Raw genomic sequence first — 23,327 nt, 5'->3', positions numbered from 1 at the left:
ATGTCCTCCTAAACCATGAACCATTTATTTTCCAGGAAAACATCACTATCATCACAAACACAGCCGTAAGAGACACAATGCTAGACCTGACCTTGATGGCTCTTGCTCCCAAATTTGACGTTTTTGAGCCAAAAGACTTCCAGCTGTGGTTCCAAGTCAATCTGGTTGTTCTGCTGGCCAGCTTCCATCCTGGCAGATTGGTTGATATCCCCCTAAACATCACCTGTGAATCCTACAATGCCATGTAAGAGACTACTTTACCCCAAACAAACGTACAAGGGACTGCCTCGTAAAGTACAGATTGACAAAAGACTGTACTAATGTCTCTTTCCTTTTTCTCTCAGATTTACGGGTCTCGACCAAAGTTTGGAATCTCTTCCGCCTCACCTCTCACAGGGTGTAAAGGCAAGCTTGGATGCACTGATGAAGACATTCCAACGTATGTGATAAACTGCTATTTTTCAACAACAGACACTGTATCTTCTGAACCCAGCATTTATAGAACATTTAAAACATCTCCAAAAAGGCATTCTGTTATTTTGCTAACTCATATGCTCCCAAATCTTCCTGTTGATTGACTGACCTTATTTAAATGATCCCCCTCAAAGGTTGCTCAAGGCCTCCAGCTTTAATTGTGGTAAGTACTCTCTGAGTGGGAGCTTATTTTAAATAGACCTTTTGTTTACGATATGGGAAAGGTCATGCATCTGGTATCTGCATTATGGCATTGTTCAGAAAGCCAAAGCATCTCTTTTGTTTTCTCATTTAATTTCACACTGGTAACAATATTATTTCCCCCCCCCCATATAGTGCAAAGAAACATTGGTCAATGGTAAGTTGATGCGAGCTGTGCAATTGACATTTTCTTGAATCAGATTGGCAATTTATGATTTGTGTCTGAAGAACTATTGTTTTGATGTTCTCTTTTGCAGAGAAACAACTTTGTGCTGGATTTAACAGGTGGGTTCAGTGCTGTCTTGCACAGTGCAGGTTGTAAGACATTGAGACACACAGGGTATCATTTGTAAACTAATAATGTATTTTTCATTACCGTTTCCTACAGCACACAACTGAAGCAACAAATGTCGATTGGGAATTCCAATGAATCCCTTTGCAATTTCAACATCTCTGAATATGCCTGTTCCTCAGTAAGCTTTTTCAATTCACCACTAAATGTTGTCAGTAGCAACAGATACATTTATCTCGTCCTCATCTTCTTTATTGATGTTACTCATGTTGATGTCACAGTTGTCTAATTTCGTTCACATCCCTGCATTATTTTCTTTAAGACAACCATTCTGTCAGCGGACAACTTGGTGACGATCCTGAAATGCCAATTGTCCAGCAAAAAGACTTACTCAACAGAAATGTGGAAGCTGTTCTTCCAAAACAATGCTGCAATTCTGGACCAGGCTCTTCTGGATTACTCCAGCATGGTATGTTGAATCCCAGAATTACAACAAAATGTTGGCAATATGTGTGGATTTTGTCAATACACATCTGTTTATACCTTTCCAGAACCCCAACACCAGCAGTCCAGCTATGCCAAATGTCCTTGATGCCATTGGAGATGTCAAACTCAACAACTTCATGAATGCACAGCTGAACAACGCCAGCTTCGTTGACAAGTTGTTCCAGAAGATGCTCCGTCCATTCTTGGCATCTCCATCTAGGAATTTCCTCTCCTGTCTCAGCTCAAAGAACTTCAGTTGTCAGACCTACCAAATTGTGTATGTAAAGCCATGATACCCAATGCCATTGTCAATACAACTGGTGATATGCCTACAATTGAATAAGAAGTCAAGATAACATAGGTAACATGGGCTCTGTTCTCTTTCAGCATTGAGACTCTAAGCAACCAATCAGCCTCCATGGACAGAGAGCAACAACGAGTGATCTTCACTCATTACATCTATCCATTCCTTTCAAGAAATGACTCATCAGGTAATAAATGGTTCTGGAAAGCGCAAAAACATACACACTTCTCTGGGCCAATCCATTGAACTCATCTGCTTAGGGGAACTTAAAGTCCATTTGTTTAACTCTGCTTTTGTTTCAGATCCCGGCTGTGTCTCAAACACCAGTGGAAGCATGGACTGGCTCCAGAGGAACTTTGGCATCTTTTCTGTTTTTGCAGAACTGCAGGAGTTACAAGTCCTTAATCCCGACTTCTCCAGCGTAAGTGGCCTAGGTGTTTGTCTGGATGGTTATCCCCTCAATAACATTACCGCGCCACTCACTGACATGTGCCACCTTTCTTTTGCTTTTTCTATTTGTAGAAGGAATCACTGTCGCTGCTTACCCCAACCCAAGTGGCACAATTGACATTGACCTCTGGGGCATTGAATGACACAGATGACATTAAACTTGTGTTTACGCGGCTGGAGGAAGGTGACGCTTTCAAAAATGTTGACGAGTTTCTGACGCAACTGACCGCAAAGGAAGAGGTAATGCACTTTTGAGATAAACAAACTGCATGATTTCATCTTGACAAATAGCAATCCCCATGTCTTCCTGTGTCTCCCTTTGTGGATAGTGAAAGACAACAAATGAGCAACGAGCAACATATCAATCTTCTACTTTCATGTATTACCGGCAAAGCTCGATGGAATGCCGTGATGAGTTGTGCAGTGTTGAGGAACTCTGGTCATGTGTTTCAACAGATTCCTGACATCCATCCAGCCGTGAGAGATGTGATGATGAATCAGACGTTCAACATCATCAGCCTTCAATTCCCAGAGTTCGAAACGCTGGACTGGATTGCATGGTTCGAAGTAAAGCTGATTCCCATCCTCCCCAGTTTGAATGAAGTCATGCTCACCATTGCTACCTCAAACGTCAACTGCACCAACTACCAAGTCATGTGAGTAGGGGCCAACTTCCTGCTAAAATTAGCCATGGATTCGATGACTAAAATCTATTGCAAATGTGGGGTGGAAGCGTCATGAGTGTATCTTTTCCCATTTACAGTGTAAATGGAATGGACAGAGCTTTCCCTGAAATGACTCAGGATAGAAGAGAAGGAATCGCAAGAGTCCTGCTGAAATACCTGAGGAAATCTGTGCACCTCATCAATGGACCAGGTAGGACTCACCAAGCAGGTTGTTGTGCTCATTGGCTTTCTGTTTGATTCTTCATCGCCTATGCTGAATGAAGTGTGCTTTTTTTGAAAGGAGTGAACAGTTGGCATGTTGCTTCCTTCTCTATTGAATATAACATCAATGTACTCCACTTTTCAATAACCAAAACGGCCATACATGTCTTTTAGCTTGCAGGCAGGACATCCACGATGACAATGACTGGCTTGCAATCAACCTGGGTTCATACTCCGAGTACACAACCTATTCGGATCTCAAAGACTTCAACATCTCAGGGGTAAAACAATTGTTTGCCAGTGTTCTTTGCATGACCAGAATTGACTAGTTTGACACTGCTCATGTGTGGAATGATGGCTATTTAGAGGGCTAATGCATTGTATTCTGTTGTCTTCTTCTCCCCAGGTGGCAGTTCTAGACTCCCTCTCACCAAACCAGAAAGCTGAATTGATACTGGACCCAAGCACTGGCGCTCTGGAGAATGAGACTCTTGTGAAGAACGTTTTCATCAGCTTGCTGGAATCTCCAAGGGAAGAGCAGCTCAATGAGTTCTTTGTGACTTTTGTTGAAGTCACCAAGCAGGTCAGTACATCACTCTCTGGCTGGAATGGACCTTGTACAGTGAGACCTGGCTCTCGACAAAGTCATCTGACAAAACAATCAGGATGAATGGATGTCCTCCTAAACCATGAACCATTTATTTTCCAGGAAAACATCACTATCATCACAAACACAGCCGTAAGAGACACAATGCTAGACCTGACCTTGATGGCTCTTGCTCCCAAATTCGACGTTTTTGAGCCAAAAGACTTCCAGCTGTGGTTCCAAGTCAATCTGGTTGTTCTGCTGGCCAGCTTCCATCCTGGCAGATTGGTTGATATCCCCCTAAACATCACCTGTGAATCCTACAATGCCATGTAAGAGACTACTTTACCCCAAACAAACGTACAAGGGACTGCCTCGTAAAGTACAGATTGACAAAAGACTGTACTAATGTCTCTTTCCTTTTTCTCTCAGATTTACGGGTCTCGACCAAAGTTTGGAATCTCTTCCGCCTCACCTCTCACAGGGTGTAAAGGCAAGCTTGGATGCACTGATGAAGACATTCCAACGTATGTTATAAACTGCTATTTTTCAACAACAGACACTGTGTCTTCTGAACCCAGCATTTATAGAACATTTAAAAAATCTCCAAAAAGGCATTGTGTTATTTTGCTAACTCATATGCTCCGAAATCTTCCCGTTGATTGACTGACCTTATTTAAATTATCCCCCTCAAAGGTTGCTCAAGGCCTCCAGCTTTAATTGTGGTAAGTACTCTCTGAGTGGGAGCTTATTTTAAATAGACCTTTTGTTTACGATATGGGAAAGGTCATGCATCTGGTATCTGCATTGTGGCATTGTTCAGAAAGCCAAAGCATCTCTTTTGTTTTCTCATTTAATTTCACACTGGTAACAATATTATTTCCCCCCCATATAGTGCAAAGAAACATTGGTCAATGGTAAGTTGATGCTAGCTGTGCAATTGACATTTTCTTGAATCAGATTGGCAATTTATGATTTGTGTCTGAAGAACTATTGTTTTTATGTTCTCTTTTGCAGAGAAACAACTTTGTGCTGGATTTAACAGGTGGGTTCAGTGCTGTCTTGCACAGTGCAGGTTGTAAGACATTGAGACACACAGGGTATCATTTGTAAACTAATAATGTATTTTTCATTACCGTTTCCTACAGCACACAACTGAAGCAACAAATGTCGATTGGGAATTCCAATGAATCCCTTTGCAATTTCAACATCTCTGAATATGCCTGTTCCTCAGTAAGCTTTTTCAATTCACCACTAAATGTTGTCAGTAGCAACAGATACATTTCTCTCGTCCTCATCTTCTTTATTGATGTTACTCATGTTGATGTCACAGTTGTCTAATTTTGTTCACATCCCTGCATTATTTTCTTTAAGACAACCATTCTGTCAGCGGACAACTTGGTGACGATCCTGAAATGCCAATTGTCCAGCAAAAAGACTTACTCAACAGAAATGTGGAAGCTGTTCTTCCAAAACAATGCTGCAATTCTGGACCAGGCTCTTCTGGATTACTCCAGCATGGTATGTTGAATCCCAGAATTACAACAAAATGTTGGCAATATGTGTGGATTTTGTCAATACACATCTGTTTATACCTTTCCAGAACCCCAACACCAGCAGTCCAGCTATGCCAAATGTCCTTGATGCCATTGGAGATGTCAAACTCAACAACTTCATGAATGCACAGCTGAACAACGCCAGCTTCGTTGACAAGTTGTTCCAGAAGATGCTCCGTCCATTCTTGGCATCTCCATCTAGGAATTTCCTCTCCTGTCTCAGCTCAAAGAACTTCAGTTGTCAGACCTACCAAATTGTGTATGTAAAGCCATGATACCCAATGCCATTGTCAATACAACTGGTGATATGCCTACAATTGAATAAGAAGTCAAGATAACATAGGTAACATGGGCTCTGTTCTCTTTCAGCATTGAGACTCTAAGCAACCAATCAGCCTCCATGGACAGAGAGCAACAACGAGTGATCTTCACTCATTACATCTATCCATTCCTTTCAAGAAATGACTCATCAGGTAATAAATGGTTCTGGAAAGCGCAAAAACATACACACTTCTCTGGGCCAATCCATTGAACTCATCTGCTTAGGGGAACTTAAAGTCCATTTGTTTAACTCTGCTTTTGTTTCAGATCCCGGCTGTGTCTCAAACACCAGTGGAAGCATGGACTGGCTCCAGAGGAACTTTGGCATCTTTTCTGTTTTTGCAGAACTGCAGGAGTTACAAGTTCTTAATCCCGACTTCTCCAGCGTAAGTGGCCTAGGTGTTTGTCTGGATGGTTATCCCCTCAATAACATTACCGCGCCACTCACTGACATGTGCCACCTTTCTTTTGCTTTTTCTATTTGTAGAAGGAATCACTGTCGCTGCTTACCCCAACCCAAGTGGCACAATTGACATTGACCTCTGGGGCATTGAATGACACAGATGACATTAAACTTGTGTTTACGCGGCTGGAGGAAGGTGACGCTTTCAAAAATGTTGACGAGTTTCTGACGCAACTGACCGCAAAGGAAGAGGTAATGCACTTTTGAGATAAACAAACTGCATGATTTCATCTTGACAAATAGCAATCCCCATGTCTTCCTGTGTCTCCCTTTGTGGATAGTGAAAGACAACAAATGAGCAACGAGCAACATATCAATCTTCTACTTTCATGTATTACCGGCAAAGCTCGATGGAATGCCGTGATGAGTTGTGCAGTGTTGAGGAACTCTGGTCATGTGTTTCAACAGATTCCTGACATCCATCCAGCCGTGAGAGATGTGATGATGAATCAGACGTTCAACATCATCAGCCTTCAATTCCCAGAGTTCGAAACGCTGGACTGGATTGCATGGTTCGAAGTAAAGCTGATTCCCATCCTCCCCAGTTTGAATGAAGTCATGCTCACCATTGCTACCTCAAACGTCAACTGCACCAACTACCAAGTCATGTGAGTAGGGGCCAACTTCCTGCTAAAATTAGCCATGGATTCGATGACTAAAATCTATTGCAAATGTGGGGTGGAAGCGTCATGAGTGTATCTTTTCCCATTTACAGTGTAAATGGAATGGACAGAGCTTTCCCTGAAATGACTCAGGATAGAAGAGAAGGAATCGCAAGAGTCCTGCTGAAATACCTGAGGAAATCTGTGCACCTCATCAATGGACCAGGTAGGACTCACCAAGCAGGTTGTTGTGCTCATTGGCTTTCTGTTTGATTCTTCATCGCCTATGCTGAATGAAGCGTGCTTTTTTTGAAAGGAGTGAACAGTTGGCATGTTGCTTCCTTCTCTATTGAATATAACATCAATGTACTCCACTTTTCAATAACCAAAACGGCCACACATGTCTTTTAGCTTGCAGGCAGGACATCCACGATGACAATGACTGGCTTGCAATCAACCTGGGTTCATACTCCGAGTACACAACCTATTCGGATCTCAAAGACTTCAACATCTCAGGGGTAAAACAATTGTTTGCCAGTGTTCTTTGCATTACCAGAATTGACTAGTTTGACACTGCTCATGTGTGGAATTATGGCTATTTAGAGGGCTAATGCATTGTATTCTGTTGTCTTCTTCTCCCCAGGTGGCAGTTCTAGACTCCCTCTCACCAAACCAGAAAGCTGAATTGATACTGGACCCAAGCACTGGCGCTCTGGAGAATGAGACTCTTGTGAAGAACGTTTTCATCAGCTTGCTGGAATCTCCAAGGGAAGAGCAGCTCAATGAGTTCTTTGTGACTTTTGTTGAAGTCACCAAGCAGGTCAGTACATCACTCTCTGGCTGGAATGGACCTTGTACAGTGAGACCTGGCTCTCGACAAAGTCATCTGACAAAACAATCAGGATGAATGGATGTCCTCCTAAACCATGAACCATTTATTTTCCAGGAAAACATCACTATCATCACAAACACAGCCGTAAGAGACACAATGCTAGACCTGACCTTGATGGCTCTTGCTCCCAAATTCGACGTTTTTGAGCCAAAAGACTTCCAGCTGTGGTTCCAAGTCAATCTGGTTGTTCTGCTGGCCAGCTTCCATCCTGGCAGATTGGTTGATATCCCCCTAAACATCACCTGTGAATCCTACAATGCCATGTAAGAGACTACTTTACCCCAAACAAACGTACAAGGGACTGCCTCGTAAAGTACAGATTGACAAAAGACTGCACTAATGTCTCTTTCCTTTTTCTCTCAGATTTACGGGTCTCGACCAAAGTTTGGAATCTCTTCCGCCTCACCTCTCACAGGGTGTAAAGGCAAGCTTGGATGCACTGATGAAGACATTCCAACGTATGTTATAAACTGCTATTTTTCAACAACAGACACTGTATCTTCTGAACCCAGCATTTATAGAACATTTAAAAAATCTCCAAAAAGGCATTGTGTTATTTTGCTAACTCATATGCTCCGAAATCTTCCCGTTGATTGACTGACCTTATTTAAATTATCCCCCTCAAAGGTTGCTCAAGGCCTCCAGCTTTAATTGTGGTAAGTACTCTCTGAGTGGGAGCTTATTTTAAATAGACCTTTTGTTTACGATATGGGAAAGGTCATGCATCTGGTATCTGCATTGTGGCATTGTTCAGAAAGCCAAAGCATCTCTTTTGTTTTCTCATTTAATTTCACACTGGTAACAATATTATTTCCCCCCCCATATAGTGCAAAGAAACATTGGTCAATGGTAAGTTGATGCTAGCTGTGCAATTGACATTTTCTTGAATCAGATTGGCAATTTATGATTTGTGTCTGAATAACTATTGTTTTTATGTTCTCTTTTGCAGAGAAACAACTTTGTGCTGGATTTAACAGGTGGGTTCAGTGCTGTCTTGCACAGTGCAGGTTGTAAGACATTGAGACACACAGGGTATCATTTGTAAACTAATAATGTATTTTTCATTACCGTTTCCTACAGCACACAACTGAAGCAACAAATGTCGATTGGGAATTCCAATGAATCCCTTTGCAATTTCAACATCTCTGAATATGCCTGTTCCTCAGTAAGCTTTTTCAATTCACCACTAAATGTTGTCAGTAGCAACAGATACATTTCTCTCGTCCTCATCTTCTTTATTGATGTTACTCATGTTGATGTCACAGTTGTCTAATTTCGTTCACATCCCTGCATTATTTTCTTTAAGACAACCATTCTGTCAGCGGACAACTTGGTGACGATCCTGAAATGCCAATTGTCCAGCAAAAAGACTTACTCAACAGAAATGTGGAAGCTGTTCTTCCAAAACAATGCTGCAATTCTGGACCAGGCTCTTCTGGATTACTCCAGCATGGTATGTTGAATCCCAGAATTACAACAAAATGTTGGCAATATGTGTGGATTTTGTCAATACACATCTGTTTATACCTTTCCAGAACCCCAACACCAGCAGTCCAGCTATGCCAAATGTCCTTGATGCCATTGGAGATGTCAAACTCAACAACTTCATGAATGCACAGCTGAACAACGCCAGCTTCGTTGACAAGTTGTTCCAGAAGATGCTCCGTCCATTCTTGGCATCTCCATCTAGGAATTTCCTCTCCTGTCTCAGCTCAAAGAACTTCAGTTGTCAGACCTACCAAATTGTGTATGTAAAGCCATGATACCCAATGCCATTGTCAATACAACTGGTGATATGCCTACAATTGAATAAGAAGTCAAGATAACATAGGTAACATGGGCTCTGTTCTCTTTCAGCATTGAGACTCTAAGCAACCAATCAGCCTCCATGGACAGAGAGCAACAACGAGTGATCTTCACTCATTACATCTATCCATTCCTTTCAAGAAATGACTCATCAGGTAATAAATGGTTCTGGAAAGCGCAAAAACATACACACTTCTCTGGGCCAATCCATTGAACTCATCTGCTTAGGGGAACTTAAAGTCCATTTGTTTAACTCTGCTTTTGTTTCAGATCCCGGCTGTGTCTCAAACACCAGTGGAAGCATGGACTGGCTCCAGAGGAACTTTGGCATCTTTTCTGTTTTTGCAGAACTGCAGGAGTTACAAGTCCTTAATCCCGACTTCTCCAGCGTAAGTGGCCTAGGTGTTTGTCTGGATGGTTATCCCCTCAATAACATTACCGCGCCACTCACTGACATGTGCCACCTTTCTTTTGCTTTTTCTATTTGTAGAAGGAATCACTGTCGCTGCTTACCCCAACCCAAGTGGCACAATTGACATTGACCTCTGGGGCATTGAATGACACAGATGACATTAAACTTGTGTTTACGCGGCTGGAGGAAGGTGACGCTTTCAAAAATGTTGACGAGTTTCTGACGCAACTGACCGCAAAGGAAGAGGTAATGCACTTTTGAGATAAACAAACTGCATGATTTCATCTTGACAAATAGCAATCCCCATGTCTTCCTGTGTCTCCCTTTGTGGATAGTGAAAGACAACAAATGAGCAACGAGCAACATATCAATCTTCTACTTTCATGTATTACCGGCAAAGCTCGATGGAATGCCGTGATGAGTTGTGCAGTGTTGAGGAACTCTGGTCATGTGTTTCAACAGATTCCTGACATCCATCCAGCCGTGAGAGATGTGATGATGAATCAGACGTTCAACATCATCAGCCTTCAATTCCCAGAGTTCGAAACGCTGGACTGGATTGCATGGTTCGAAGTAAAGCTGATTCCCATCCTCCCCAGTTTGAATGAAGTCATGCTCACCATTGCTACCTCAAACGTCAACTGCACCAACTACCAAGTCATGTGAGTAGGGGCCAACTTCCTGCTAAAATTAGCCATGGATTCGATGACTAAAATCTATTGCAAATGTGGGGTGGAAGCGTCATGAGTGTATCTTTCCCATTTACAGTGTAAATGGAATGGACAGAGCTTTCCCTGAAATGACTCAGGATAGAAGAGAAGGAATCGCAAGAGTCCTGCTGAAATACCTGAGGAAATCTGTGCACCTCATCAATGGACCAGGTAGGACTCACCAAGCAGGTTGTTGTGCTCATTGGCTTTCTGTTTGATTCTTCATCGCCTATGCTGAATGAAGCGTGCTTTTTTTGAAAGGAGTGAACAGTTGGCATGTTGCTTCCTTCTCTATTGAATATAACATCAATGTACTCCACTTTTCAATAACCAAAACGGCCATACATGTCTTTTAGCTTGCAGGCAGGACATCCACGATGACAATGACTGGCTTGCAATCAACCTGGGTTCATACTCCGAGTACACAACCTATTCGGATCTCAAAGACTTCAACATCTCAGGGGTAAAACAATTGTTTGCCAGTGTTCTTTGCATGACCAGAATTGACTAGTTTGACACTGCTCATGTGTGGAATTATGGCTATTTAGAGGGCTAATGCATTGTATTCTGTTGTCTTCTTCTCCCCAGGTGGCAGTTCTAGACTCCCTCTCACCAAACCAGAAAGCTGAATTGATACTGGACCCAAGCACTGGCGCTCTGGAGAATGAGACTCTTGTGAAGAACGTTTTCATCAGCTTGCTGGAATCTCCAAGGGAAGAGCAGCTCAATGAGTTCTTTGTGACTTTTGTTGAAGTCACCAAGCAGGTCAGTACATCACTCTCTGGCTGGAATGGACCTTGTACAGTGAGACCTGGCTCTCGACAAAGTCATCTGACAAAACAATCAGGATGAATGGATGTCCTCCTAAACCATGAACCATTTATTTTCCAGGAAAACATCACTATCATCACAAACACAGCCGTAAGAGACACAATGCTAGACCTGACCTTGATGGCTCTTGCTCCCAAATTCGACGTTTTTGAGCCAAAAGACTTCCAGCTGTGGTTCCAAGTCAATCTGGTTGTTCTGCTGGCCAGCTTCCATCCTGGCAGATTGGTTGATATCCCCCTAAACATCACCTGTGAATCCTACAATGCCATGTAAGAGACTACTTTACCCCAAACAAACGTACAAGGGACTGCCTCGTAAAGTACAGATTGACAAAAGACTGCACTAATGTCTCTTTCCTTTTTCTCTCAGATTTACGGGTCTCGACCAAAGTTTGGAATCTCTTCCGCCTCACCTCTCACAGGGTGTAAAGGCAAGCTTGGATGCACTGATGAAGACATTCCAACGTATGTTATAAACTGCTATTTTTCAACAACAGACACTGTATCTTCTGAACCCAGCATTTATAGAACATTTAAAAAATCTCCAAAAAGGCATTGTGTTATTTTGCTAACTCATATGCTCCGAAATCTTCCCGTTGATTGACTGACCTTATTTAAATTATCCCCCTCAAAGGTTGCTCAAGGCCTCCAGCTTTAATTGTGGTAAGTACTCTCTGAGTGGGAGCTTATTTTAAATAGACCTTTTGTTTACGATATGGGAAAGGTCATGCATCTGGTATCTGCATTGTGGCATTGTTCAGAAAGCCAAAGCATCTCTTTTGTTTTCTCATTTAATTTCACACTGGTAACAATATTATTTCCCCCCCCATATAGTGCAAAGAAACATTGGTCAATGGTAAGTTGATGCTAGCTGTGCAATTGACATTTTCTTGAATCAGATTGGCAATTTATGATTTGTGTCTGAATAACTATTGTTTTTATGTTCTCTTTTGCAGAGAAACAACTTTGTGCTGGATTTAACAGGTGGGTTCAGTGCTGTCTTGCACAGTGCAGGTTGTAAGACATTGAGACACACAGGGTATCATTTGTAAACTAATAATGTATTTTTCATTACCGTTTCCTACAGCACACAACTGAAGCAACAAATGTCGATTGGGAATTCCAATGAATCCCTTTGCAATTTCAACATCTCTGAATATGCCTGTTCCTCAGTAAGCTTTTTCAATTCACCACTAAATGTTGTCAGTAGCAACAGATACATTTCTCTCGTCCTCATCTTCTTTATTGATGTTACTCATGTTGATGTCACAGTTGTCTAATTTCGTTCACATCCCTGCATTATTTTCTTTAAGACAACCATTCTGTCAGCGGACAACTTGGTGACGATCCTGAAATGCCAATTGTCCAGCAAAAAGACTTACTCAACAGAAATGTGGAAGCTGTTCTTCCAAAACAATGCTGCAATTCTGGACCAGGCTCTTCTGGATTACTCCAGCATGGTATGTTGAATCCCAGAATTACAACAAAATGTTGGCAATATGTGTGGATTTTGTCAATACACATCTGTTTATACCTTTCCAGAACCCCAACACCAGCAGTCCAGCTATGCCAAATGTCCTTGATGCCATTGGAGATGTCAAACTCAACAACTTCATGAATGCACAGCTGAACAACGCCAGCTTCGTTGACAAGTTGTTCCAGAAGATGCTCCGTCCATTCTTGGCATCTCCATCTAGGAATTTCCTCTCCTGTCTCAGCTCAAAGAACTTCAGTTGTCAGACCTACCAAATTGTGTATGTAAAGCCATGATACCCAATGCCATTGTCAATACAACTGGTGATATGCCTACAATTGAATAAGAAGTCAAGATAACATAGGTAACATGGGCTCTGTTCTCTTTCAGCATTGAGACTCTAAGCAACCAATCAGCCTCCATGGACAGAGAGCAACAACGAGTGATCTTCACTCATTACATCTATCCATTCCTTTCAAGAAATGACTCATCAGGTAATAAATGGTTCTGGAAAGCGCAAAAACATACACACTTCTCTGGGCCAATCCATTGAACTCATCTGCTTAGGGGAACTTAAAGTCCATTTGTTTAACTCTGCTTTTGTTTCAGATCCCGGCTGTGTCTCAAACACCAGTGGAAGCATGGACTGGCTCCAGAGGAACTTTGGCATCTTTTCTGTTTTTGCAGAACTGCAGGAGTTACAAGTCCTTAATCCCGACTTCTCCAGCGTAAGTGGCCTAGGTGTTTGTCTGGATGGTTATCCCCTCAATAACATTACCGCGCCACTCACTGACATGTGCCACCTTTCTTTTGCTTTTTCTATTTGTAGAAGGAATCACTGTCGCTGCTTACCCCAACCCAAGTGGCACAATTGACATTGACCTCTGGGGCATTGAATGACACAGATGACATTAAACTTGTGTTTACGCGGCTGGAGGAAGGTGACGCTTTCAAAAATGTTGACGAGTTTCTGACGCAACTGACCGCAAAGGAAGAGGTAATGCACTTTTGAGATAAACAAACTGCATGATTTCATCTTGACAAATAGCAATCCCCATGTCTTCCTGTGTCTCCCTTTGTGGATAGTGAAAGACAACAAATGAGCAACGAGCAACATATCAATCTTCTACTTTCATGTATTACCGGCAAAGCTCGATGGAATGCCGTGATGAGTTGTGCAGTGTTGAGGAACTCTGGTCATGTGTTTCAACAGATTCCTGACATCCATCCAGCCGTGAGAGATGTGATGATGAATCAGACGTTCAACATCATCAGCCTTCAATTCCCAGAGTTCGAAACGCTGGACTGGATTGCATGGTTCGAAGTAAAGCTGATTCCCATCCTCCCCAGTTTGAATGAAGTCATGCTCACCATTGCTACCTCAAACGTCAACTGCACCAACTACCAAGTCATGTGAGTAGGGGCCAACTTCCTGCTAAAATTAGCCATGGATTCGATGACTAAAATCTATTGCAAATGTGGGGTGGAAGCGTCATGAGTGTATCTTTTCCCATTTACAGTGTAAATGGAATGGACAGAGCTTTCCCTGAAATGACTCAGGATAGAAGAGAAGGAATCGCAAGAGTCCTGCTGAAATACCTGAGGAAATCTGTGCACCTCATCAATGGACCAGGTAGGACTCACCAAGCAGGTTGTTGTGCTCATTGGCTTTCTGTTTGATTCTTCATCGCCTATGCTGAATGAAGCGTGCTTTTTTTGAAAGGAGTGAACAGTTGGCATGTTGCTTCCTTCTCTATTGAATATAACATCAATGTACTCCACTTTTCAATAACCAAAACGGCCACACATGTCTTTTAGCTTGCAGGCAGGACATCCACGATGACAATGACTGGCTTGCAATCAACCTGGGTTCATACTCCGAGTACACAACCTATTCGGATCTCAAAGACTTCAACATCTCAGGGGTAAAACAATTGTTTGCCAGTGTTCTTTGCATTACCAGAATTGACTAGTTTGACACTGCTCATGTGTGGAATTATGGCTATTTAGAGGGCTAATGCATTGTATTCTGTTGTCTTCTTCTCCCCAGGTGGCAGTTCTAGACTCCCTCTCACCAAACCAGAAAGCTGAATTGATACTGGACCCAAGCACTGGCGCTCTGGAGAATGAGACTCTTGTGAAGAACGTTTTCATCAGCTTGCTGGAATCTCCAAGGGAAGAGCAGCTCAATGAGTTCTTTGTGACTTTTGTTGAAGTCACCAAGCAGGTCAGTACATCACTCTCTGGCTGGAATGGACCTTGTACAGTGAGACCTGGCTCTCGACAAAGTCATCTGACAAAACAATCAGGATGAATGGATGTCCTCCTAAACCATGAACCATTTATTTTCCAGGAAAACATCACTATCATCACAAACACAGCCGTAAGAGACACAATGCTAGACCTGACCTTGATGGCTCTTGCTCCCAAATTCGACGTTTTTGAGCCAAAAGACTTCCAGCTGTGGTTCCAAGTCAATCTGGTTGTTCTGCTGGCCAGCTTCCATCCTGGCAGATTGGTTGATATCCCCCTAAACATCACCTGTGAATCCTACAATGCCATGTAAGAGACTACTTTACCCCAAACAAACGTACAAGGGACTGCCTCGTAAAGTACAGATTGACAAAAGACTGCACTAATGTCTCTTTCCTTTTTCTCTCAGATTTACGGGTCTCGACCAAAGTTTGGAATCTCTTCCGCCTCACCTCTCACAGGGTGTAAAGGCAAGCTTGGATGCACTGATGAAGACATTCCAACGTATGTTATAAACTGCTATTTTTCAACAACAGACACTGTATCTTCTGAACCCAGCATTTATAGAACATTTAAAAAATCTCCAAAAAGGCATTGTGTTATTTTGCTAACTCATATGCTCCGAAATCTTCCCGTTGATTGACTGACCTTATTTAAATTATCCCCCTCAAAGGTTGCTCAAGGCCTCCAGCTTTAATTGTGGTAAGTACTCTCTGAGTGGGAGCTTATTTTAAATAGACCTTTTGTTTACGATATGGGAAAGGTCATGCATCTGGTATCTGCATTGTGGCATTGTTCAGAAAGCCAAAGCATCTCTTTTGTTTTCTCATTTAATTTCACACTGGTAACAATATTATTTCCCCCCCCATATAGTGCAAAGAAACATTGGTCAATGGTAAGTTGATGCTAGCTGTGCAATTGACATTTTCTTGAATCAGATTGGCAATTTATGATTTGTGTCTGAATAACTATTGTTTTTATGTTCTCTTTTGCAGAGAAACAACTTTGTGCTGGATTTAACAGGTGGGTTCAGTGCTGTCTTGCACAGTGCAGGTTGTAAGACATTGAGACACACAGGGTATCATTTGTAAACTAATAATGTATTTTTCATTACCGTTTCCTACAGCACACAACTGAAGCAACAAATGTCGATTGGGAATTCCAATGAATCCCTTTGCAATTTCAACATCTCTGAATATGCCTGTTCCTCAGTAAGCTTTTTCAATTCACCACTAAATGTTGTCAGTAGCAACAGATACATTTCTCTCGTCCTCATCTTCTTTATTGATGTTACTCATGTTGATGTCACAGTTGTCTAATTTCGTTCACATCCCTGCATTATTTTCTTTAAGACAACCATTCTGTCAGCGGACAACTTGGTGACGATCCTGAAATGCCAATTGTCCAGCAAAAAGACTTACTCAACAGAAATGTGGAAGCTGTTCTTCCAAAACAATGCTGCAATTCTGGACCAGGCTCTTCTGGATTACTCCAGCATGGTATGTTGAATCCCAGAATTACAACAAAATGTTGGCAATATGTGTGGATTTTGTCAATACACATCTGTTTATACCTTTCCAGAACCCCAACACCAGCAGTCCAGCTATGCCAAATGTCCTTGATGCCATTGGAGATGTCAAACTCAACAACTTCATGAATGCACAGCTGAACAACGCCAGCTTCGTTGACAAGTTGTTCCAGAAGATGCTCCGTCCATTCTTGGCATCTCCATCTAGGAATTTCCTCTCCTGTCTCAGCTCAAAGAACTTCAGTTGTCAGACCTACCAAATTGTGTATGTAAAGCCATGATACCCAATGCCATTGTCAATACAACTGGTGATATGCCTACAATTGAATAAGAAGTCAAGATAACATAGGTAACATGGGCTCTGTTCTCTTTCAGCATTGAGACTCTAAGCAACCAATCAGCCTCCATGGACAGAGAGCAACAACGAGTGATCTTCACTCATTACATCTATCCATTCCTTTCAAGAAATGACTCATCAGGTAATAAATGGTTCTGGAAAGCGCAAAAACATACACACTTCTCTGGGCCAATCCATTGAACTCATCTGCTTAGGGGAACTTAAAGTCCATTTGTTTAACTCTGCTTTTGTTTCAGATCCCGGCTGTGTCTCAAACACCAGTGGAAGCATGGACTGGCTCCAGAGGAACTTTGGCATCTTTTCTGTTTTTGCAGAACTGCAGGAGTTACAAGTCCTTAATCCCGACTTCTCCAGCGTAAGTGGCCTAGGTGTTTGTCTGGATGGTTATCCCCTCAATAACATTACCGCGCCACTCACTGACATGTGCCACCTTTCTTTTGCTTTTTCTATTTGTAGAAGGAATCACTGTCGCTGCTTACCCCAACCCAAGTGGCACAATTGACATTGACCTCTGGGGCATTGAATGACACAGATGACATTAAACTTGTGTTTACGCGGCTGGAGGAAGGTGACGCTTTCAAAAATGTTGACGAGTTTCTGACGCAACTGACCGCAAAGGAAGAGGTAATGCACTTTTGAGATAAACAAACTGCATGATTTCATCTTGACAAATAGCAATCCCCATGTCTTCCTGTGTCTCCCTTTGTGGATAGTGAAAGACAACAAATGAGCAACGAGCAACATATCAATCTTCTACTTTCATGTATTACCGGCAAAGCTCGATGGAATGCCGTGATGAGTTGTGCAGTGTTGAGGAACTCTGGTCATGTGTTTCAACAGATTCCTGACATCCATCCAGCCGTGAGAGATGTGATGATGAATCAGACGTTCAACATCATCAGCCTTCAATTCCCAGAGTTCGAAACGCTGGACTGGATTGCATGGTTCGAAGTAAAGCTGATTCCCATCCTCCCCAGTTTGAATGAAGTCATGCTCACCATTGCTACCTCAAACGTCAACTGCACCAACTACCAAGTCATGTGAGTAGGGGCCAACTTCCTGCTAAAATTAGCCATGGATTCGATGACTAAAATCTATTGCAAATGTGGGGTGGAAGCGTCATGAGTGTATCTTTTCCCATTTACAGTGTAAATGGAATGGACAGAGCTTTCCCTGAAATGACTCAGGATAGAAGAGAAGGAATCGCAAGAGTCCTGCTGAAATACCTGAGGAAATCTGTGCACCTCATCAATGGACCAGGTAGGACTCACCAAGCAGGTTGTTGTGCTCATTGGCTTTCTGTTTGATTCTTCATCGCCTATGCTGAATGAAGCGTGCTTTTTTTGAAAGGAGTGAACAGTTGGCATGTTGCTTCCTTCTCTATTGAATATAACATCAATGTACTCCACTTTTCAATAACCAAAACGGCCACACATGTCTTTTAGCTTGCAGGCAGGACATCCACGATGACAATGACTGGCTTGCAATCAACCTGGGTTCATACTCCGAGTACACAACCTATTCGGATCTCAAAGACTTCAACATCTCAGGGGTAAAACAATTGTTTGCCAGTGTTCTTTGCATGACCAGAATTGACTAGTTTGACACTGCTCATGTGTGGAATTATGGCTATTTAGAGGGCTAATGCATTGTATTCTGTTGTCTTCTTCTCCCCAGGTGGCAGTTCTAGACTCCCTCTCACCAAACCAGAAAGCTGAATTGATACTGGACCCAAGCACTGGCGCTCTGGAGAATGAGACTCTTGTGAAGAACGTTTTCATCAGCTTGCTGGAATCTCCAAGGGAAGAGCAGCTCAATGAGTTCTTTGTGACTTTTGTTGAAGTCACCAAGCAGGTCAGTACATCACTCTCTGGCTGGAATGGACCTTGTACAGTGAGACCTGGCTCTCGACAAAGTCATCTGACAAAACAATCAGGATGAATGGATGTCCTCCTAAACCATGAACCATTTATTTTCCAGGAAAACATCACTATCATCACAAACACAGCCGTAAGAGACACAATGCTAGACCTGACCTTGATGGCTCTTGCTCCCAAATTCGACGTTTTTGAGCCAAAAGACTTCCAGCTGTGGTTCCAAGTCAATCTGGTTGTTCTGCTGGCCAGCTTCCATCCTGGCAGATTGGTTGATATCCCCCTAAACATCACCTGTGAATCCTACAATGCCATGTAAGAGACTACTTTACCCCAAACAAACGTACAAGGGACTGCCTCGTAAAGTACAGATTGACAAAAGACTGCACTAATGTCTCTTTCCTTTTTCTCTCAGATTTACGGGTCTCGACCAAAGTTTGGAATCTCTTCCGCCTCACCTCTCACAGGGTGTAAAGGCAAGCTTGGATGCACTGATGAAGACATTCCAACGTATGTTATAAACTGCTATTTTTCAACAACAGACACTGTATCTTCTGAACCCAGCATTTATAGAACATTTAAAAAATCTCCAAAAAGGCATTGTGTTATTTTGCTAACTCATATGCTCCGAAATCTTCCCGTTGATTGACTGAACTTATTTAAATTATCCCCCTCAAAGGTTGCTCAAGGCCTCCAGCTTTAATTGTGGTAAGTACTCTCTGAGTGGGAGCTTATTTTAAATAGACCTTTTGTTTACGATATGGGAAAGGTCATGCATCGGGTATCTGCATTGTGGCATTGTTCAGAAAGCCAAAGCATCTCTTTTGTTTTCTCATTTAATTTCACACTGGTAACAATATTATTTCCCCCCCCCCATATAGTGCAAAGAAACATTGGTCAATGGTAAGTTGATGCTAGCTGTGCAATTGACATTTTCTTGAATCAGATTGGCAATTTATGATTTGTGTCTGAATAACTATTGTTTTTATGTTCTCTTTTGCAGAGAAACAACTTTGTGCTGGATTTAACAGGTGGGTTCAGTGCTGTCTTGCACAGTGCAGGTTGTAAGACATTGAGACACACAGGGTATCATTTGTAAACTAATAATGTATTTTTCATTACCGTTTCCTACAGCACACAACTGAAGCAACAAATGTCGATTGGGAATTCCAATGAATCCCTTTGCAATTTCAACATCTCTGAATATGCCTGTTCCTCAGTAAGCTTTTTCAATTCACCACTAAATGTTGTCAGTAGCAACAGATACATTTCTCTCGTCCTCATCTTCTTTATTGATGTTACTCATGTTGATGTCACAGTTGTCTAATTTCGTTCACATCCCTGCATTATTTTCTTTAAGACAACCATTCTGTCAGCGGACAACTTGGTGACGATCCTGAAATGCCAATTGTCCAGCAAAAATACTTACTCAACAGAAATGTGGAAGCTGTTCTTCCAAAACAATGCTGCAATTCTGGACCAGGCTCTTCTGGATTACTCCAGCATGGTATGTTGAATCCCAGAATTACAACAAAATGTTGGCAATATGTGTGGATTTTGTCAATACACATCTGTTTATACCTTTCCAGAACCCCAACACCAGCAGTCCAGCTATGCCAAATGTCCTTGATGCCATTGGAGATGTCAAACTCAACAACTTCATGAATGCACAGCTGAACAACGCCAGCTTCGTTGACAAGTTGTTCCAGAAGATGCTCCGTCCATTCTTGGCATCTCCATCTAGGAATTTCCTCTCCTGTCTCAGCTCAAAGAACTTCAGTTGTCAGACCTACCAAATTGTGTATGTAAAGCCATGATACCCAATGCCATTGTCAATACAACTGGTGATATGCCTACAATTGAATAAGAAGTCAAGATAACATAGGTAACATGGGCTCTGTTCTCTTTCAGCATTGAGACTCTAAGCAACCAATCAGCCTCCATGGACAGAGAGCAACAACGAGTGATCTTCACTCATTACATCTATCCATTCCTTTCAAGAAATGACTCATCAGGTAATAAATGGTTCTGGAAAGCGCAAAAACATACACACTTCTCTGGGCCAATCCATTGAACTCATCTGCTTAGGGGAACTTAAAGTCCATTTGTTTAACTCTGCTTTTGTTTCAGATCCCGGCTGTGTCTCAAACACCAGTGGAAGCATGGACTGGCTCCAGAGGAACTTTGGCATCTTTTCTGTTTTTGCAGAACTGCAGGAGTTACAAGTCCTTAATCCCGACTTCTCCAGCGTAAGTGGCCTAGGTGTTTGTCTGGATGGTTATCCCCTCAATAACATTACCGCGCCACTCACTGACATGTGCCACCTTTCTTTTGCTTTTTCTATTTGTAGAAGGAATCACTGTCGCTGCTTACCCCAACCCAAGTGGCACAATTGACATTGACCTCTGGGGCATTGAATGACACAGATGACATTAAACTTGTGTTTACGCGGCTGGAGGAAGGTGACGCTTTCAAAAATGTTGACGAGTTTCTGACGCAACTGACCGCAAAGGAAGAGGTAATGCACTTTTGAGATAAACAAACTGCATGATTTCATCTTGACAAATAGCAATCCCCATGTCTTCCTGTGTCTCCCTTTGTGGATAGTGAAAGACAACAAATGAGCAACATATCAATCTTCTACTTTCATGTATTACCGGCAAAGCTCGATGGAATGCCGTGATGAGTTGTGCAGTGTTGAGGAACTCTGGTCATGTGTTTCAACAGATTCCTGACATCCATCCAGCCGTGAGAGATGTGATGATGAATCAGACGTTCAACATCATCAGCCTTCAATTCCCAGAGTTCGAAACGCTGGACTGGATTGCATGGTTCGAAGTAAAGCTGATTCCCATCCTCCCCAGTTTGAATGAAGTCATGCTCACCATTGCTACCTCAAACGTCAACTGCACCAACTACCAAGTCATGTGAGTAGGGGCCAACTTCCTGCTAAAATTAGCCATGGATTCGATGACTAAAATCTATTGCAAATGTGGGGTGGAAGCGTCATGAGTGTATCTTTTCCCATTTACAGTGTAAATGGAATGGACAGAGCTTTCCCTGAAATGACTCAGGATAGAAGAGAAGGAATCGCAAGAGTCCTGCTGAAATACCTGAGGAAATCTGTGCACCTCATCAATGGACCAGGTAGGACTCACCAAGCAGGTTGTTGTGCTCATTGGCTTTCTGTTTGATTCTTCATCGCCTATGCTGAATGAAGCGTGCTTTTTTTGAAAGGAGTGAACAGTTGGCATGTTGCTTCCTTCTCTATTGAATATAACATCAATGTACTCCACTTTTCAATAACCAAAACGGCCATACATGTCTTTTAGCTTGCAGGCAGGACATCCACGATGACAATGACTGGCTTGCAATCAACCTGGGTTCATACTCCGAGTACACAACCTATTCGGATCTCAAAGACTTCAACATCTCAGGGGTAAAACAATTGTTTGCCAGTGTTCTTTGCATGACCAGAATTGACTAGTTTGACACTGCTCATGTGTGGAATTATGGCTATTTAGAGGGCTAATGCATTGTATTCTGTTGTCTTCTTCTCCCCAGGTGGCAGTTCTAGACTCCCTCTCACCAAACCAGAAAGCTGAATTGATACTGGACCCAAGCACTGGCGCTCTGGAGAATGAGACTCTTGTGAAGAACGTTTTCATCAGCTTGCTGGAATCTCCAAGGGAAGAGCAGCTCAATGAGTTCTTTGTGACTTTTGTTGAAGTCACCAAGCAGGTCAGTACATCACTCTCTGGCTGGAATGGACCTTGTACAGTGAGACCTGGCTCTCGACAAAGTCATCTGACAAAACAATCAGGATGAATGGATGACCTCCTAAACCATGAACCATTTATTTTCCAGGAAAACATCACTATCATCACAAACACAGCTGTAAGAGACACAATGCTAGACCTGACCTTGATGGCTCTTGCTCCCAAATTCGACGTTTTTGAGCCAAAAGACTTCCAGCTGTGGTTCCAAGTCAATCTGGTTGTTCTGCTGGCCAGCTTCCATCCTGGCAGATTGGTTGATATCCCCCTAAACATCACCTGTGAATCCTACAATGCCATGTAAGAGACTACTTTACCCCAAACAAACGTACAAGGGACTGCCTCGTAAAGTACAGATTGACAAAAGACTGCACTAATGTCTCTTTCCTTTTTCTCTCAGATTTACAGGTCTCGACCAAAGTTTGGAATCTCTTCCGCCTCACCTCTCACAGGGTGTAAAGGCAAGCTTGGATGCACTGATGAAGACATTCCAACGTATGTTATAAACTGCTATTTTTCAACAACAGACACTGTATCATCTGAGCCCAGCATTTATAGAACATTTAAAACATCTCCAAAAAGGCATTGTGTTATTTTGCTAACTCATATGCTCCCAAATCTTCCCGTTGATTGACTGACCTTATTTAAATTATCCCCCTCAAAGGTTGCTCAAGGCCTCCAGCTTTAATTGTGGTAAGTACTCTCTGAGTGGGATCTTATTTTAAATAGACCTTTTGTTTACGATATGGGAAAGGTCATGCATCTGGTATCTGCATTGTGGCATTGTTCAGA

At 42.3% G+C, this 23,327-nt stretch overlaps 2 protein-coding genes across 2 annotated transcripts; both read left to right on the top strand.

Annotated features, from left to right (window-relative positions):
- The first annotated feature begins 3 nt into the window (after nt 1-3).
- On the top strand, nt 4-6,318 carry LOC118941365. Its single transcript, XM_036953832.1, has 27 exons — nt 4-244; nt 345-439; nt 609-637; nt 811-832; nt 933-960; nt 1,064-1,148; nt 1,290-1,436; nt 1,519-1,730; nt 1,841-1,944; nt 2,060-2,178; nt 2,280-2,447; nt 2,664-2,863; nt 2,971-3,083; nt 3,269-3,375; nt 3,501-3,677; nt 3,804-4,012; nt 4,113-4,207; nt 4,377-4,405; nt 4,576-4,597; nt 4,698-4,725; nt 4,829-4,913; nt 5,055-5,201; nt 5,284-5,495; nt 5,606-5,709; nt 5,825-5,943; nt 6,045-6,156; nt 6,302-6,318. Exons 1-27 carry the CDS (start codon nt 78-80, stop codon nt 6,316-6,318), a joined length of 2,952 nt encoding a protein of 983 aa, XP_036809727.1. The 5' UTR covers nt 4-77.
- LOC110516765 lies at nt 6,006-22,625 on the top strand. The gene is made up of 65 exons (XM_036955216.1): nt 6,006-6,212; nt 6,429-6,628; nt 6,736-6,848; nt 7,034-7,140; nt 7,266-7,442; nt 7,569-7,777; nt 7,878-7,972; nt 8,142-8,170; nt 8,342-8,363; nt 8,464-8,491; nt 8,595-8,679; nt 8,821-8,967; nt 9,050-9,261; nt 9,372-9,475; nt 9,591-9,709; nt 9,811-9,978; nt 10,195-10,394; nt 10,501-10,613; nt 10,799-10,905; nt 11,031-11,207; nt 11,334-11,542; nt 11,643-11,737; nt 11,907-11,935; nt 12,107-12,128; nt 12,229-12,256; nt 12,360-12,444; nt 12,586-12,732; nt 12,815-13,026; nt 13,137-13,240; nt 13,356-13,474; nt 13,576-13,743; nt 13,960-14,159; nt 14,267-14,379; nt 14,565-14,671; nt 14,797-14,973; nt 15,100-15,308; nt 15,409-15,503; nt 15,673-15,701; nt 15,873-15,894; nt 15,995-16,022; nt 16,126-16,210; nt 16,352-16,498; nt 16,581-16,792; nt 16,903-17,006; nt 17,122-17,240; nt 17,342-17,509; nt 17,726-17,925; nt 18,033-18,145; nt 18,331-18,437; nt 18,563-18,739; nt 18,866-19,074; nt 19,175-19,269; nt 19,439-19,467; nt 19,641-19,662; nt 19,763-19,790; nt 19,894-19,978; nt 20,120-20,266; nt 20,349-20,560; nt 20,671-20,774; nt 20,890-21,008; nt 21,110-21,277; nt 21,487-21,686; nt 21,794-21,906; nt 22,092-22,198; nt 22,324-22,625. The coding sequence occupies exons 2-65, from the start codon at nt 6,462-6,464 to the stop codon at nt 22,585-22,587; spliced, it is 7,911 nt and encodes a 2,636-aa protein (XP_036811111.1). The 5' UTR covers nt 6,006-6,212; nt 6,429-6,461; the 3' UTR covers nt 22,588-22,625.
- The last annotated feature ends 702 nt before the right edge of the window (nt 22,626-23,327 follow it).

The sequence above is a fragment of the Oncorhynchus mykiss genome, chromosome 19, assembly GCF_013265735.2.
Source record: "Oncorhynchus mykiss isolate Arlee chromosome 19, USDA_OmykA_1.1, whole genome shotgun sequence".
Lineage (NCBI taxonomy): Eukaryota > Metazoa > Chordata > Actinopteri > Salmoniformes > Salmonidae > Oncorhynchus > Oncorhynchus mykiss.
Note: the sequence above shows the minus strand (reverse complement) of the source record. Positions and strands in the feature narration are given on the sequence as shown.